The sequence below is a fragment of the Cylas formicarius genome, unplaced genomic scaffold (assembly GCF_029955315.1).
Source record: "Cylas formicarius isolate icCylForm1 unplaced genomic scaffold, icCylForm1.1 PGA_scaffold_4__25_contigs__length_36172078, whole genome shotgun sequence".
In the NCBI taxonomy this organism is placed as follows: Eukaryota; Metazoa; Arthropoda; class Insecta; order Coleoptera; family Brentidae; genus Cylas; species Cylas formicarius.
In genome coordinates, this window is record NW_026844334.1 from 1,691,876 (window position 1) to 1,708,212 (window position 16,337).

The window sequence follows — 16,337 nt, forward strand, 5'->3', positions numbered from 1 at the left end:
TTCTTTGCCGCGTCTCAAATGGAATTTTGTCTTTGACGGATCGAAGATGTTGAGAGACTTTTGGACAAGTGATCAAAACCAATAGTGAGCAAGTTTAAGTCAACATAAACCGACGCAGGAGGAATCCAGAAGTTTTATAAAAAGTTTAAATTAGTCCTATTGTGCTCCCTTATAATTAAATATTCAATGACAAATATCTGTTTCCTTTAATATATATAAATCCAATATTTCATTTTCTGAATACACTCTGACACGTAAATTGTTATTTTTATTTAGCTTTTGATAATATCGTTTGTAGTTGCCGAATAGTGGGAGTTTTCAGACACAATTTTTGTCAAATATAAGATAAGGAATGGGTCGGTCTTTACACTGTTTTACGACACAGACCGAAAGCGTTCGAGCGCGCAGAATCCAAGCAGGCCTCGTCCACGGGTATTCGATGTTCGCAGCGCCATCACCGGGACGCAGTTCGAATTAACAACACCGAGTAAATGTCAGTAAATATTTTAATCGTCTCCACGGAAGTTATTACACACAACTATCGAATTTATCGGACTTGTGCCGCTTTTATTTTTGTACATAATATAATTATATAAAATTTACGTGGTAGTTGAATATACAGGAGAGACAGAGAGGCCTCTTTGTACAAAAATTTACAGAATTTGAGCCGGTACACACGAATTCGTGGTCGTTTCGGGTTTTGAAAGGAACATATTTACATCGCTACGTCATAATAAGTTTTATTAAATACGGTTTATTAATAATTAAAAATTCTCCCAGTAACATAAGAAACCAGCGAAGTCTACTTTATTGGTGGAAACCATAACTTAATTCACCACGTTTCGCTTAAAACGGCGTAATCAGACCCGCAAAAAAGTCAGTAGCGGACTTGGCGAGTTTCTCGGGTTACTCGCGTCCGGAAAAACCAGTGGCGTGACCGGCGACGTATAAAAATACATTTTACCAAAAACGCACATCTAAAATGAAAAATAAAAAAAGTGCTTGTAACGCAGATCCTTTTATGAAAAAAGATGTTTTCCTTTTCAAATAAATTTGCCGAGGTGGACCTCACTTATGGCCTGCACGATCTCCGGATTTAGACCCTCTGAATTTTGTCCCGTATCCTGGAAATAGACCTGCATTTATGAGAACTTTTTTCATAAAATGATCTATATAATCAACAGAGAAAAGATTTTTTTTTCAGCGCCTCATCTATGGCTAGACGTTCTATTATTCACTGCCTCTGCCCCCTACCTTTCGTATAGCCTGGACCGAATAAACTTTTTAATCATTATCATCATATCAGATCACCCGTACTCCAATTTACTTGGCAAATCACAACATAAAAGTTCATTTTATCGGAAACAAAGTTGTTTGTATAAAAACGCTGCTCGAAAGGAGAGACTTCTGGAAAATTTTATAGTAGGTTATTTTAGGTCAACAGTTTGTGTTGTTCCTACACATATTTTCAGCGGTTTCTTGTCATTCCTCCAAGGGTTCAATTACGAAACTAACATCAGATAACAAGTTTAAAAATAATGAGAATTTCTGAAGTTAAAACATTCCCTTGTTGAATATTGATTACACAGATTTGACTCCATTGGATTTTCTATTAACCATTTTTATGGTTAATAGAATGGTATTTAACAAGTATTTAACAACTGCACAAGTAGAATATGTTTCATTTTTTAATATGACGCCTCATATTGACTACACAAAGGCTTTTGAACTTTTTAAACCTTTATTTACTAACCTCAGTATTTTTAACTATATTGGCTTTCCTAACCAAGCTACGGACCTCTACCTGTATACTATGGACACCAAACTTCTGAATCCTTGCATTTGAAAAGAGAGTTCCACAGGGTTTTGTACTAGGACTTACTATATTCCATATACCGATTACACAAATTCTTTTGATAATATAAATGTTCTTTTGCTAAGTGACTCCTCAATACTTGAAATTATTTTATATTTATACTTCAAATTTTCCATCTGCTTTTTTGTCATGTTCTTATGAATATTTTGCATAAGCAGGAAGAATCTCAGCTAGTGTAAAATAGCAGAATTTTCGAAAAAAAACTTGTTTAAACCTTGTTTAAACCTTAATAACAGCAAATCCATCGAAATTATTTTTGATAGCCAGGCAAATAGAGAATACTAATAGAGAAAACTAACTTTGATAATGATTTTATTAAATTTCAATTATATTGAAAATGTGGGTTTACATATCGACGAAGAGCTTACATCAACTTAAAACTTATATTTATTAAGTTAGAAGTTTTCTTATAAAATAATATAATAATAATATTAGACACAAATATACAAAACAAACTTCACTAATTCCTAAGCCGGTCCTTATTAAGATTAAAAAAAGTTAGGTAAAACCTCAACCTCTATAAGAGTTGTTTACTTTATATAAATATACAAATTTCACACAATTTATTGTTATTCTTTTCTTTTATTTTGTATTTATGTTGGATCAATAAAGTCTTTTATTATTATTATTACATCCAAAATTGTATCTTTCCAGTGTCGTAGTAAAAAATATAATCAAGACTATGTTTTGGTCGAAAACAAAACAGTCATTTTCAAACCTTTTATAATTAACATATCCAAGCAAGTATTTGGATGAAGAATTTAGTAGAATTAGTATTTGGACCTGAATAAAGTCACCATGACATGGCGGAAATTGATTAATGTACTGGGTGTTTCGAGATACTCATGATATACTCTGACCAATAAATACTTTTTTTGAAGCAAACTCTGGAGATATAAAACCGTCTTTTCGTTCAAAAAAAATCCGATATTTGTCATAGTTTTTGAGATATGATCTGTTTCGCGGACAGTTGCGAAGGCGATTTTTATTTTTTTTTAAATACTTTCCGACTACCCAGCCCCCCCAACCCCGCAGTTTAAACAAGTTCCGTTAGGGAACTAAACCCTATATCTACGTCAATTTTGAACTCGATAGCTATAAATTTCTGACGCTTGTTCGAAAAAAAAACGAAAATTTAGAAAAAGAGATGGACGCCAATGTCCGATTGCGACTGTTTCTTTTGGACTTATGTGGGCCGCGGGCTATTTAAAAGGAGCCAAATTTGAGCGTACTAGCTTGAGCTGTTCGAAAGTTATTCGCGTTTATATGAAACGTCTACAGAGAACAGAAAACGGAGGACAGAGAACAGACAAAAAATCGACGCTGATTCCATTAGTTTGCATGGAAAGTAAAAAAAAACAATTAAAAGTTCATTTGGTCCTAACACTATTCAGTTGCGCAATTATATGAATAGAGGTCGCCAGATGGGCATTTTTTCGTTGACTTTTCTTGTGCTAATAGGATCGTTATAAAAAATAACAAAGGACTGAGCATTTGCTAGAAAAACAAAAGATGCTTTAAACGTTTGGGGGGCGCAAAGGGGATAAGCAATTTAGGGAGTATTAAAAACGCCAATTGTAAAAACAAAACATAAATAAATTTTGACCCCTCGTAGCTCCGCTACTGATCGACATCGGACTTTTCTGACTTCTGTCAACTAGCTAATCTCTTCGTCTCTTCAGAATAGCCACTAGTCAAAATTAATTACACATTCTCATGGGACACACACACACACACACGGAGATTTTACACCAGCGTCTCTCAGTTGGGCGGAAACTTCGAAGTGGTAGGTTCGAAATCTTCGAGAGGCTTCACCTTCTCCGGCAGACTTTGACCGAACAGCCACTGCGAACAAAATCAGCGCGTCGTGAAATCAAAAATGGCGGACCGCTACAGGACTTTCCGAAATTAACGCACCGGACTTTTACGTAATCAGCGACGTCCGAACCGTATTTGTAATTTTTTCATGAAAAACATGGGGCGCCACTGCTCTTTCCCAAAACAAAAATTATTTTTAAAATCCAGGTTCGATACGGAGCAAATTCTCTCTCTTCAATTTAAAAAAAAGTCAAACTTATGATAACAATTTTAGACTATTTGCAAACGACGAATAACGAATAATAACTATTGGAGTTTAACTCAACTGAAACTGAAGCAAACTTAATATTTCATTTTTTTAAAGGATGAACAAATCATATTTTGGTTAATTACGTCGCCACTGCGCTGGTTAAAAATTCTGCTCAAAAAACATGAAAGTGTCTTAAGACTACGAAAAATAAACTCATCAGCTGTTGCTGTCTCCATACAAAGCTATGTATTAATCCACTCTGTTTAACACTCACAATTCAACACTCCCATCGTCATGTAGGACTTATTACCAAGACAGAATGCGAACAGGACTTGGAAGATAAGTGGATAAAGCAGTTTCAAACAACAATTACGTTTACAACTGACGAGTTGCAAGATTTTATGGTGATAGATCCGGATTTGCCTAAAACAGCAGACTTGACAGAGGAAGCATATTACAACAAGCAAGAAAGGGCTGAGGAAGAGCACCAAGAGGAAGAAGATGATGATGACATATCAGTCATCCGGGAACATTTGTAAATAGTATTACAGCGGTCTGTGCAATTTTTTTACAAAGTATTTCACATCGGAAACCCTGATTTCCCGCTTCATAACGGCGTACAATACGTTCAGAGTGGTTTGAAAATTAGAATTTATACATCCTGAAGTTTTTAGAATATGCCGTAAAACAAATGGTGCGCTAATTTCAAAACCCCGTCTATAAAGGGTGATTTATGTCGCGCGTCCCATTAGAATTTCTTTTTCAAATGTTTACGCACTTGCAGCGTTGCGAATTCAACTCGCAGCAGACGATATTGGAAAAACCCTTTCGTTATTTTGAGCAAAACCTGGGTCATTTTTGATATATAGGGTGTTTCAAGGTTGAAGCTTACTTAGACGTTTAAGGCTAACAGTAAATTGGAATGTTCCGGAAATTTTTCGAAAAAGTAGCATCCACATTGAGATTTTGCTTTGACTGTTTACTAATGCATTTTCGAATCCGCTAATATTTAACTTTAATTATTAGCTTATGGTCAAAACTTATGATTTGTCTACGAGATACAAAAAATGTGAAAGGTGCATTTCTTATAACATAACACCCTGTATATTATCTACTACATAGATGGATCTATTACAAATATTTGCGCGATTTTAAAGCAACTTCATAGATCTAATGGCGTTATATCGGGCGATCTTGCTGGCCAATCCCACAACGACTAGGTATAGAGACATGGTACATCATCGAAAGAGAATTTAATTTGCTCTTGGGATATTAAGAGAATCTGTTAGATTCCTCCCTAAGCCTTGTCCGCAGTTTTAACTTTCTACTGGCACCTGTGTTGTAGTAATAAAAATTTATTTGAAGCTAAGTTTTTATCGGAATAATGAAGAAAATTATTTTTTTCTTGGAACGTATTATTCAGAAATCTTTTTTACGTAAATATTTGAAACTTTATTCTCTGAAATACCGACGGGTTTAGCAATATACACGGTAATTTTGTATAACAAATAACAAAAAAGGTTTAACTGTTGCTTCTTTTTTTAAGAAATTATAGACAAAATAAATTTTAACTCAGCTCAACTAGAGATAATAAACACAGCAAAATGTTAAAAACTTTTGGTATGCTTTTCGTATTATTATTATTTTATTCTGTTCACTTGTATGTAAAATTTATTGAAATTGTCAAAACGGTTGTTTTTTTCTTCAAAAAGAAGAAGAATCTTAGTTGACGCAATTTTCAAACAAATAAACAAAATCATATTTTTATTAGGTATTGCCGCTTGTTTTTTTAAACACCCTGTATAACAAATTAGCATTTATTTTAAGCAAGGAATCAGCCCTTAAGAGTTTTCGCAGTTGAATTTGAAACACCTAATAGGACACGTGACGTGAATCAGTCTTTTTACAGTATACTACACTATAGTATACAGTACTCATAGCATACTATATGCGCCCTTACGGTAGTTACGTGGCGTGCAGTATACCGCTCACCCTTTCTTCGACGGCGACCTTGCGCGACTTCCACACAAACTCGCAGACGGCTATGACGCAGGCCACGCCCATCCCTCCCATCAGCACGACGAACACGCCCCCCACGTTCGCTAGGCCAAGCTCATTGGCCGTACTGCTCGTTTTAGTCGTGTCGTCCTAAAATTTAACGGCTCAGTGGCGCAACCGCGCACGCGCGTACCCAAATACCCGACAAGCTCCTCCCCCCCGCTTCTCCTTCCACCAGCGCGTTTTGAGGATGTGCAGTTTGCCTTCCTCTTGGAGTTTGAGGATCGCCCCGCTGATCGCCGTCCTGAACGGCGAATCTGTGAAGTTAGGGCGAGCGTTACCATCAATAATCAATTAATTGATGTAATTAAACATTTTTGTTAGTAGTCTAAGGAGGCGTACTATAAGGTTTTTGGGAATTTACATATATTATTATCTATTTCATCTTGATCTGTTCATATTGACTCCCTCTGTAAATCACATTGTCATCCGCACTGTTTATGCTGCGAAAACTTCAATCTCTCTTAATATTTAAATGAGGTCATCATATGAGGTCAATCTAGTTTTACAGTAAGGAAAAAGATCTCCGAATTCTTGTTGGTTTGGACTATAGAGAATAGTGCAAATAAGACTTTATAAATCAATTAGGAGTTCATTGAAATTGTAGCTTTGGTGACCATTGAACAACATTGAATAATCATGTTATACCTAATCGCTTGAGATAGATACATAAAGGGGGTTCAGACGAACATAACCTCAAAATATAAACACAAATCAGGAATACGCAAATACAAATTAGGAATATAGTCTTCATAAAACAATGTTATGTTTTAGATACGCTACAATAACAAACATTAAGTATTTTTATTTACTTCTTTCATCATACTTAACGCATATAAATGTTATATTGTTTCATATATTTTATAACTGAATATAATTACATATAATGAAAAGTACGTTTTATTTGCAAGAACGTATTATTAATTTCTTTCTAATCTTTCTATTTTACTTCTTTCTTTTTTTTTTCTCAATACCACTTGAAAACTAATACTGGCTGTTGAATTAGATTTTAAAGTGTTTTTTTATAATCTATGCCTAATCTGTTCAGTTGGTAGCTTTGTGAAATATTGACAGCATACTGAAGACCCGTCTTTTAAAATAATTTTATTTAAAATTTTAAATACGGGAATCCAAACAATTACTTTTTTTATTGCTTAACTCATATGAAACTTGTGGGTTTTTAAATTTAAACTTACGCTTTGTTTGCAAAAACGCAGTTATTTTCTCAGTTCTTTTATTTTTTTTTCTTTCTTTCTTATATAGCAACCATAAAGTTTTTTGTATTTACTTTTATTCTCATATGAGTTTGTAAATAATTGAGAATATACTGCAGACCCGTTTCTTACAACAATGTTATTTGAAATTTTAAACACGCCAATATAAACAATTTACATGTGGAATAAAGCTTTCAGGTCAAGTTTAACTTATATAATTGTTATGTTATTTAATTACATATATTACATAACGTAATAATAATTACATATAATTAAAATTACAATTTGTCTTGCCAGAACGTATTAATTTCTGGTATTCTTTCTTTTTTCTTTTCAAGCAAATTTCGTTAATTTTTCTATTATATATTTTATGTCATATTCTGCCAGCCATTTGCAATTTCGTTTAGATATACAAACATGTTAAACAAAGTTGGCGATAGACAGCAGCTTTGTTTCTGACTTTTTATTGGTTTAGCGACCCCAGATAATCTTCTACCCATTCTTATTCATGTCTCTAAAGCTGTGCATAAGTTTCCAGAACTCTGAAGAGATATTTGAGGGGAACTAAAAGTCAATGAAAATTAAATGTGTTCTTTTAGTTCCCTAGTCTTCTTTTCGTAAAGTCCTCCAATAGTTGCACTTATATTCCAGTAATTTTGACATTCCTTTGTTGCTCCTTTGTTTTGTAAGGGTGTAAGATATTTGGTTTTTTGGACTGTTCAAAAAAAAATCAAAAAATCGTACAAATCCAAAAAACTGACGATTAACTAAACAACACCAAATCGCCTAGTGTCTTGAAACAGTTCTTCCTGTCGGTAAAATTTGTGTTGTCGGTTTGGGGCATCACTGTCTATTTCAGATCACACGTCAGCTAGACGCGCCTGTCAGTCCCAAACGCCATGTTACTTCGGCTGGGAAGCCGTAACTTCTACCGGACCGTAAGCGTATTCCAACGACAGGCCCACACAGATATAAAGTGTCCGGATTTTTCCGAATACCGGAGGAACAGCGCTAAAGATCCGACGGTCAAGTCGTCGACTACCGAGGACTCCAGGAAGCTGCTCAGCTACGCTATCTCAGCTACGCTGACTACGGTCAGCCTCTACGCCATCAAAGGTGAACTTATAAGGTACCGGGTTGTTTTATTTTAATTTTTGACGTCATTCTTGATTCTTCTTAAATTAATGAAACACATTAATGTAGAGTAAGTTCTTTAAATATGGACCAGGCGAAAACACATTATATATTAGTTTTTACGTTAGTTGGAAACCATTTAAGCTTTTCGAAAAATATGTGTTAGTATAAAGTTTTTTAAAAATTAAGCTCATTTTTTAATTTATTTTTAACACTAGACCACAGTAAATCAACTAAATCAACTTAGAAGCAGCAAAGGGCTCGTTACTTAATTACTTAATTTCCAAGAAACAGGATGAGAATATAATTTTTAAAAATAGTAATGTTCAGTAGATAGTTACCTATGACTCAAAACAAAATAAGCAAATGCGTTAAAAATTTACGAGTCTGTCAGTTTTTAATTATATTTTTTACCTATCCATTTGGTCTTTTGAATTAATTTCCTATGATAACGGGAGTGTATAAAAATTCTGAAAAATATGATATATTGGTATGTTTCATACAATGCAATGAAAATGCCCAAGAAGCTACGGAATTATATTACTATTATTATATTATGAAGAAGGAATTCATTCCAGATGACGCCTCAAGTCATAACTCTTGACTTTTAAGACCATTTTTACATGACCACTTCCCTCAAAAGTAGGTAAGTACCAACAGACCTGTAAGATGGCCTCTACGATATCCGGATCTTTCAGTTTTGGAGTTCTTTTCATGAGGATATATGCAAAGTAAAGTATATAAAACGCTCTATGAAGGAGACTAATGTTCTTTAGTATTAATTAATGCAAGGATGGACTATAATAAGTTGAAAATCATGGCAAATAGCATTTCATAACATATAAAACACATTAAAATAATTGAATTTTGAGCATAATTTCAAAATCACCTTTATACGCATATATGTTTCTGAAAAGCTTAAATGATTTCCAATAAATGTAAAAAATAATATACAGGGCGTTCCATTTAAAAATATATATGCTTTATAACTAATAAACGATTAGAGAATTTATTCAAATGCCACTGGATTTTAATGAAAAAATCTTGTAAGACAACTACTAGGATGGTCCCCAAATCGATAGTTCTACAAAACACCAAGAGGGCGATGATAAGTTTGTTGACGGCATTTTTAGTTTCACAAAAAAGTAGCAAAGTGCCGCGTAAACCGCAACTGTCTGTCTTAAAAAATAAACGAGATAGTCAATAAAAGTGATCGGAATAAAGATATTTTTTCGTCAATTTAGAAAAATTCCCACGGTAGTCCATATTTAGTGAATCAAAAAAAGTTTGCAGTTTTTCCAATTTGTTTTTCAGGGACGCGATGGTCTTCATGCCGGCAGCTAACGTGCTTGCCGAGGCCCAGATCGAAATCAAACTCTCGGACATACCCGAAGACAAAAACGCCACTTTCAAGTGGAGAGGCAAGCCGCTCTTTGTCTGGCACAGGCCGGAGCGCGTCATCAGGCAAGCGAGGGCGGTCCCCCTGTCGGCCCTAAGGGATCCCCAGACCGACGAAAAACGTGTCAAGGATCCCAAGTGGCTCGTCGTTTTGGGAATATGCACCCACTTGGGTAACACTTAGACCTCTACCTTTCCTTTGCATTGCATCCCAAAAAACCCAGTTCTCATATTGAGTTGCGGGGGGCAGATGATATTCAAATGATAGCAACACAAGACCTGTGCTTTGAGTTGGGGATATGAATTCTTTGACCTGTGCTGCCATTTGTGGGTGGTCTTAGGTTAATACTCTGGTTAGTTAGAAGTCGGTAATATCGTTTGTACCGCCACCTGTCACTTATCAAAGAGTTCTTCATGCGCTTTAGTAACGGTGAGCTGAAGGAAGATAAAGGTATGAGAGAACCGTACCACTGGAAATGAGATGAGGGATGAGAGTGTAAGTGTGGGGGCAGAATTTCTAAAAACAAATTGATTGAGTAGTAGTAGTAGTAGTAGATATACTCACTTTCACATCCTCTGCCTACAGTGAGAGATCTGGAGATTAGGAATTCCAACTAAAGATACCTCATATAAGTTACAGATAGCAGCACTGGACCTGAGTTTTATAAACAAACTTAGGTTAAAACTTTATTTAGTTAGAAATCGGTAATTGTGCTTGTGTCGCCATCTGTTATAGTAACGAAAACCTGGGGGAAGTAAAAGAGAGAGTCTACTACTGGAATTTAGATCCTGGATCTGATGTAGAAACTGTTTCTCGCGAGATGACGAAATTAGGACTAAAGAGTAAAAAAGCTACTTCAACTTTTTGATAAATTAGAAATCGCGAAGGTCAAAAAGAGCGCTTTCGATTCTGAGCAGATGTTTATTTTTTTATTTTAAATTTTTTTCAGTTCTTTTAAGTGAACTGGATTCAATCTTATATGAGTTTGAATTGAGAAAAAATTTCTTCTGATGACAGCTGCGTGTGTAGCGTTTTGAGCATATTATTTTGAGTATTTTTGCATCTTGATATTTTTGTGAAAACAGCTCATTTTGAGTACGAACGACTCGTTTTATTTTCGTTAGAAGAGAAATTGTGTATGTCAAGGTCATCTCTGGGCTGGCGGAGGGTGCAGAAGTAAGGCACTCCATCTACTGAAGTTATGGAAGTAGGAATAGCGGAAAAGAGGAAACTAAGCCGAATGAATTTTTATGCAAGATTCGTGGCGTAGAGTCAAACTAATGAAAACGCGAACCGGATACATTTTGATTTCACAGAGCGCGGAAAAGTGTTCCGTTTTTCCGAGTTTCCGCGGGCGCCTCTCCTTTATTGCCCGACGTCGGAAAATTGATTTAAAATTATTAAAATTTTCGGTCCCTACAAAAAGCTTTCGCATGCACGCGCGAGCATAGAAGTACTTTTCGAGGAGAAACCTCTTACTTTAACGGGCGGCGGCGCCATATTTGCATATTTGCCGGGGACACTATTATCCCGTATTCAGGTCGGAAAACGTTTTCCGTGTGCGTTTTGTTTCGTATTTTCCGCGCAATTGATATTGCAATACGTAAATACGTATAAGGTGGGCCGTCTGTCTGGGGAGACTACCTTATCTCAGAATCTATAATGGATGGAGCCAAAATTTAAATGCAAAAGTTAAATGTTGTATTACAAACCTTATTTTTTTTAATATATACTGGGTGTTTCATTTTTAGCGAATCTCAACTCAACTTAAGCGATAACGTTTGTGAATTTTTTTGTTAATGAACGATCAATAAAAAATTAACAGCTTACAAAGGATAATAATTATATAACAGTTGTTCAATATGTCCGGCCTTTTGAGCAATACAAGTAGTATAAAGGGTTTTGGCAGTTCTAACAGATTCTGGTTAAATCTTCAGGGGTCTCTGCAAGATGCAAGAAAATATTAAATCGCTCATCATTATTGAAACTATGACGACGTCTATTTTTCTGTCGAAGATCTTCCAGGGTTCGTTTTTTATTGTACGATATGTAACTTTCTAATATATCAATCTTTTCCTCTGTGGTAAACATAATACGCAAGCAGCATATTATTTATCTGTTATTCAAATCCTTTGCCTACAACAAAACTTACTCAAATGAAACAATAAATGCTTCCGAATGAAGAAATTGGCAGATATTTTAAGTCCTGCAAATGTCATTTTTCGTATAAAAAATTTAAAATGTCAGAAACGGTTAGTTTTAGGTATAGGACGTTACACACAAAATATGTATAGAATTTTACATAGAATTCAAAAATTAAGTAATATACCAGGCGTTCCATTTAAAATAAGAATGTTGATACTCGCCCACGAAAAGTGACACCTGTATAAACAACATACAACACCCTGTATATACAACATTAAAATAAATTGAAGGTTTGTAATAATAATTAATAATGTATTTGACTTTTGTCCTATTTCCTATAGTTTCTGAGATAAGAGAAGAAGATGAACGGCCCACCCTATACATTTAGTTGCAACGGCATAATAACAAATAATCATTTTGCGTGGTTAACTGCGAAATGAGTGAAAAAAAGAAAACAAAAAAGAAAAAATTAGTTAAACCTCTGGTTAGCAATTAATAAAAATGCAGCACCAGCAGAAATTAAGTGCCAAGAAAGTTTATTGTCAGAGTTTTCGTTTTTTTGGATTTTTCTCGAAAAACCTAAGCTTTATCGAAAAAATAGTTTTGGTAAGTTTAGTAACGAAAATGAATACGCAAGTCTGGAAATCGAAACAAGTGAGTGAATCGAAAACTGTTTGAGTAGTAGATTCAACTAACTTCTGCACCCTCCGTCTCCCAAAGGGAAGAAAGAAATTTCGGACACCTCATCAGAGTTGAGGCGCTGATTTACTTTTTGCAAAAGGACCGTTTTTGTAGACAATTTTATGGTCCATAATTTGAGTTTTAAATATTTTTTCCGATCGGATTGAAGAAAATTAAGAACTTAAATTTCTTTGAAAATGATTGAAGTTGTAAGAATAATTTTAATTTTTTTATTTTTGCCAAATTTCATCAAAATATTTAAAGTGGTATTACAGATAATTAAAACTATATTTCATATTTGAAAACTTTACTCAACTCAATAGTTAGGGCGTGTTCTTTTTACAATAGACCCAAAAATCGCTCTCTTAGTTATTAACATTCAATTAGAAAACACCCTGGATATTCGGAAAAATATAATTCCCCTAGAAACTGAATCAAAATATTAACGATTTAATTTTCCGCCAGGGTGCGTTCCCATCGCCCATGAGGGCGACTTCGGGGGCTACTATTGCCCATGCCACGGGTCTCACTTCGACGGTTCTGGACGCGTCAGGAAAGGCCCAGCCCCCACAAACATGGAAGTACCGCATTACGATATCGTAGGCGACACTCTCACTGTTGGTTGACTATTTATTTTAAAAAGAATTAAAGGTACTGTTTTCCTATTCGGTGTTTTGATGGTGGGGTCAGGGAGAGGCTTACTCGGTGGCATGGCGATACCGTAGCCCTTGGAGTCGAGCATGCCGCCGACTTGCGTCAGTTCACAGTTCCTCTCGATGACGTACTCGATAGAAGTGGACTCCATGAGGAACGCGTAACCGCCCTTGCCCTTCACCACCTGTTCCACGCCTTCGTGGTTGCTCGAGGTGAACACGGAGGGCCGTTGGGACTCCATGAACGCCCACATGCGCTGGTAGGTGGAGAAATTCGAGTCCTGCTCAAGCAAATGTATCAGGACGGGTCCCCGTGTAATAATTTTTGTATTTACCATTTTCTCGTAACTTTTGAAACCCATGAGATAAGGAACTTTATCGTTGACTCGCCGTGTACAGCGTGTTTATATTTACTTTTATTTTTATTTATTGAAAAATGGAAAATATTTTTTTATCTATTATCTTATGGCAATTGTGAAATAGAAAAGAATTCATCAAATTAACATAACTTGCGTTGCCTTAAACATAACATGACCCAGTTTTTAAAGTTTTTGGCTACAGATATGGTGCAAAATATAAACAAACACTTTGTGATATAAGAAAGAGCATTGTGGGCTATACCATAGACGTACCCTGAAAAACGCAACTGTGGAGCCGCCCCTCAGGGCCCCATATTTGATTTTCGTCTGCTTAGCCAAGTCCTCGGCGCTCTCTATAGGCGAATCCATCCTTTCGACCGTCAGGAAAGCAGCCAGATTAGCCGTGTAGGACGATATCATTATGAGAGTGAAGAACCACCACATTCCAGCCACCATTCTCGTCGACACGGCCCTAAAAATTGGAACAATGTCAGAAATAACTAGACAAAAAGAAATTTAGACTGGGCCTCGAAAGTCTAATGGTTTCTGAAACGCTCTAGGGAATTAATTTGGCTGGCTGTGTCGGAAACTGGCTGAAATCGTGACTTTTCTTGAAATGTGTGTAACCAATCGGTCTCTGATGATTAGTGAATTAATAAGAGTTTCGATATATAAATTTTATGCCACGAGCTTTTCTTTTTAATATAAAGCGATGTGTTTTGTGATGATTATTTCACAGTGAGAAATAACATTTTCTTAGATAAAGCCACTTTTCACAATATACCGACACCCTGTAGAGAGAGATAAGAGTAGATTTGACCATAGTTAACACTTTCACATAATTTAGTTGTAATCACGGAATTTTTTCCATCTTAATTATATCTCAATAAGTCCCAATAGAAAAATATACGAGGTGTGTTCAAAAAGTAAGCAGACTTTTGTTATTGGGCGAGCTACGTATATTCGATTTTTTTTTGTTATGTTGGTACACATGTCCTTAGCATAAGTTCGCAGTTTCAGCCAGTTTGTACGTTCCCATTTTTTGTGAGACAGGAGCGTTAGATGTGCGTAGAATGGAAGAACCCAATGGAATTTTGATCAAATGTCACTGTTTTCCCTGATTGTTGTGGCGAAGTATATCAAGAGTTTTTACCACAAACTCGTACGGTCAATAAAGAGTATTACCTCGAAATTTTGCGCTGTTTGCGAGAAGCAATACGAGGAAAACGTCTGGAATTGTGGGACAACAACTCATGGATTTTGCATCTCGATAATGCACCTGCTCACCTATCATTGGTCGTGTCTAACTTTGTGGCAAAAAACAATACTACAGTCATGCCCGAGCCACCATATTTACCAGACATGGCCCCCTGCTACTTTTTCCTGTTCCCAAAGCGCAAAAAACCGATCAAAGGAAGCGGGCTTTTAATAATTGAGGAAATAAATAAAAAATTCTCGGAAGAACTCAAGGCCATACCAGAAGTGCTTCTGGGATTTGGAAAAAACCTTGGCAAAAAGGGGGCGAGAGGTCACTTTGAAGGGGACAACATTAATTTTGATAAAAAAAAATGCTTTTTGGTAAAAACTTATTTTTTGAATAAATTTATATTAAATTTGAAAATATATGTTTAAAAACTAAACAAAAAAGGGTACTAGATTTGCCCGGAGCGCCCCGCCCCTGGCAAGCCTTTTAACCAATTAAAGGCGGCGGCGGCGGGCGGGTCGAAGAGGAAGCAAAAAAAGTTTCAATCTAAAAGTTTCTCTGATTCAATTTTATTCCAGTGCCGCAGCGCCAGAAATTAATGGTGGGCCTTCGTCCTCCGCCACCCCCACTTACGGCGAAATTCGGTTAATTAAATATAAAGAACGTAGGGAACGACGGGAAAGTATTTCCGCGGAGCGGAAAATCTAGACGGTCAATTACGGTCGGTACCCTTTGAAGCTCCGATGCAAAAGCGAAATTAATATTAACTTCGAGGACTGTGGACCCTTTCAAATATTTCGAGTTATCGTAGGCCGTTATTGCGGTTATTTTTTTACGGTGTTTGCCTTTCAATGACGTTTCGAAGACTTTGAGTGGCGACAAAATGCGGTACTTTTTCCTCGACCCTCGGATCAATGTAACATAAATAAATATAATTTTTTTTGTGTTTCAGTAATGCCTTTTTCTACAAAAGTTAGAATGACTTACTCCACTTCACTTCACTTATTTATTCGACGTTAATTTTTGATCGCCCCGTATTTATTTATTTTTAAAATATCAGACAGACCGCTAAAGAAGAAAATCAACGTCTAATACAGGTTTGCAGTGCGAGAAATACATAAATTAAATAAAAAGATTTTCGAAGAAGTTCCGAGCTATTTATTGGAAGACAGTTGTCGTTTGTCCACGAAAATACAATATTTAACTATCCGATATTTTAAACCTTTACAGAAAACTTCCAAAAACCAGAAGAAAATCGATGTCAAAGATGTGATTTGAGCAGAAACATTGCCGTTTTAAAACAAAACAACACACGTTATGTTGGAGGAACTCCAAGATTTTATTTGCAATTTAAGTTGAAGTTAATGTTTGTTTCGCCGTCTATCGAGCTTACCGATAAAGCTAAATCACATGCACGTCCTCAATTCTGTAGCCGACTAGGAAGAAAAAGGTGAAGAGATGCGTAGTAGACGTCAATGGCAAACCACACTGAGAGTGAAAACCCGGAGGAATCCAGAAGATTTGTAAACAGTAGCCTGTTTTTCTC

The 16,337-nt window shown here is 35.8% G+C and overlaps 2 protein-coding genes across 3 annotated transcripts in view; one reads left to right on the forward strand and one right to left on the reverse strand.

The window, feature by feature from the left end:
- Positions 1–502: 502 nt before the first annotated feature.
- Positions 503–16,337, reverse strand: part of LOC132701259 (glutamate receptor ionotropic, kainate 2) — a 143,897-nt gene continuing 128,062 nt past the window's right edge. For both annotated transcript variants that reach the window (XM_060669050.1, XM_060669049.1), the window contains 5 exons: positions 13,861–14,059; positions 13,278–13,509; positions 6,144–6,259; positions 5,937–6,092; positions 503–3,721 (listed from right to left, as the gene is read on the reverse strand). In XM_060669050.1, coding sequence (XP_060525033.1) covers positions 3,638–3,721; positions 5,937–6,092; positions 6,144–6,259; positions 13,278–13,509; positions 13,861–14,059 — 787 coding nt within the window. In that variant the 3' untranslated portion in view covers positions 503–3,637. The remainder of the gene's footprint in view (positions 3,722–5,936; positions 6,093–6,143; positions 6,260–13,277; positions 13,510–13,860; positions 14,060–16,337) is intronic.
- Positions 7,922–13,269, forward strand: LOC132701263 (cytochrome b-c1 complex subunit Rieske, mitochondrial-like). Its single transcript, XM_060669057.1, has 4 exons — positions 7,922–8,027; positions 8,076–8,345; positions 9,665–9,921; positions 13,041–13,269. The coding sequence occupies exons 2-4, from the start codon at positions 8,116–8,118 to the stop codon at positions 13,199–13,201; spliced, it is 648 nt and encodes a 215-aa protein (XP_060525040.1). The 5' UTR covers positions 7,922–8,027; positions 8,076–8,115; the 3' UTR covers positions 13,202–13,269.

Coding starts and splice junctions, on each gene's coding strand:
- LOC132701263 (XM_060669057.1), top strand. CDS start 8,116: ATGTTACTTCGGCTGGGAAGCCGTAACTTCTACCGGACCGTAAGCGTA. Junction 8,346..9,664: donor ATCAAAGGTGAACTTATAAG/GTACCGGGTTGT, acceptor TTTGTTTTTCAG/GGACGCGATGGTCTTCATGC. Junction 9,922..13,040: donor GGGAATATGCACCCACTTGG/GTAACACTTAGA, acceptor ATTTTCCGCCAG/GGTGCGTTCCCATCGCCCAT.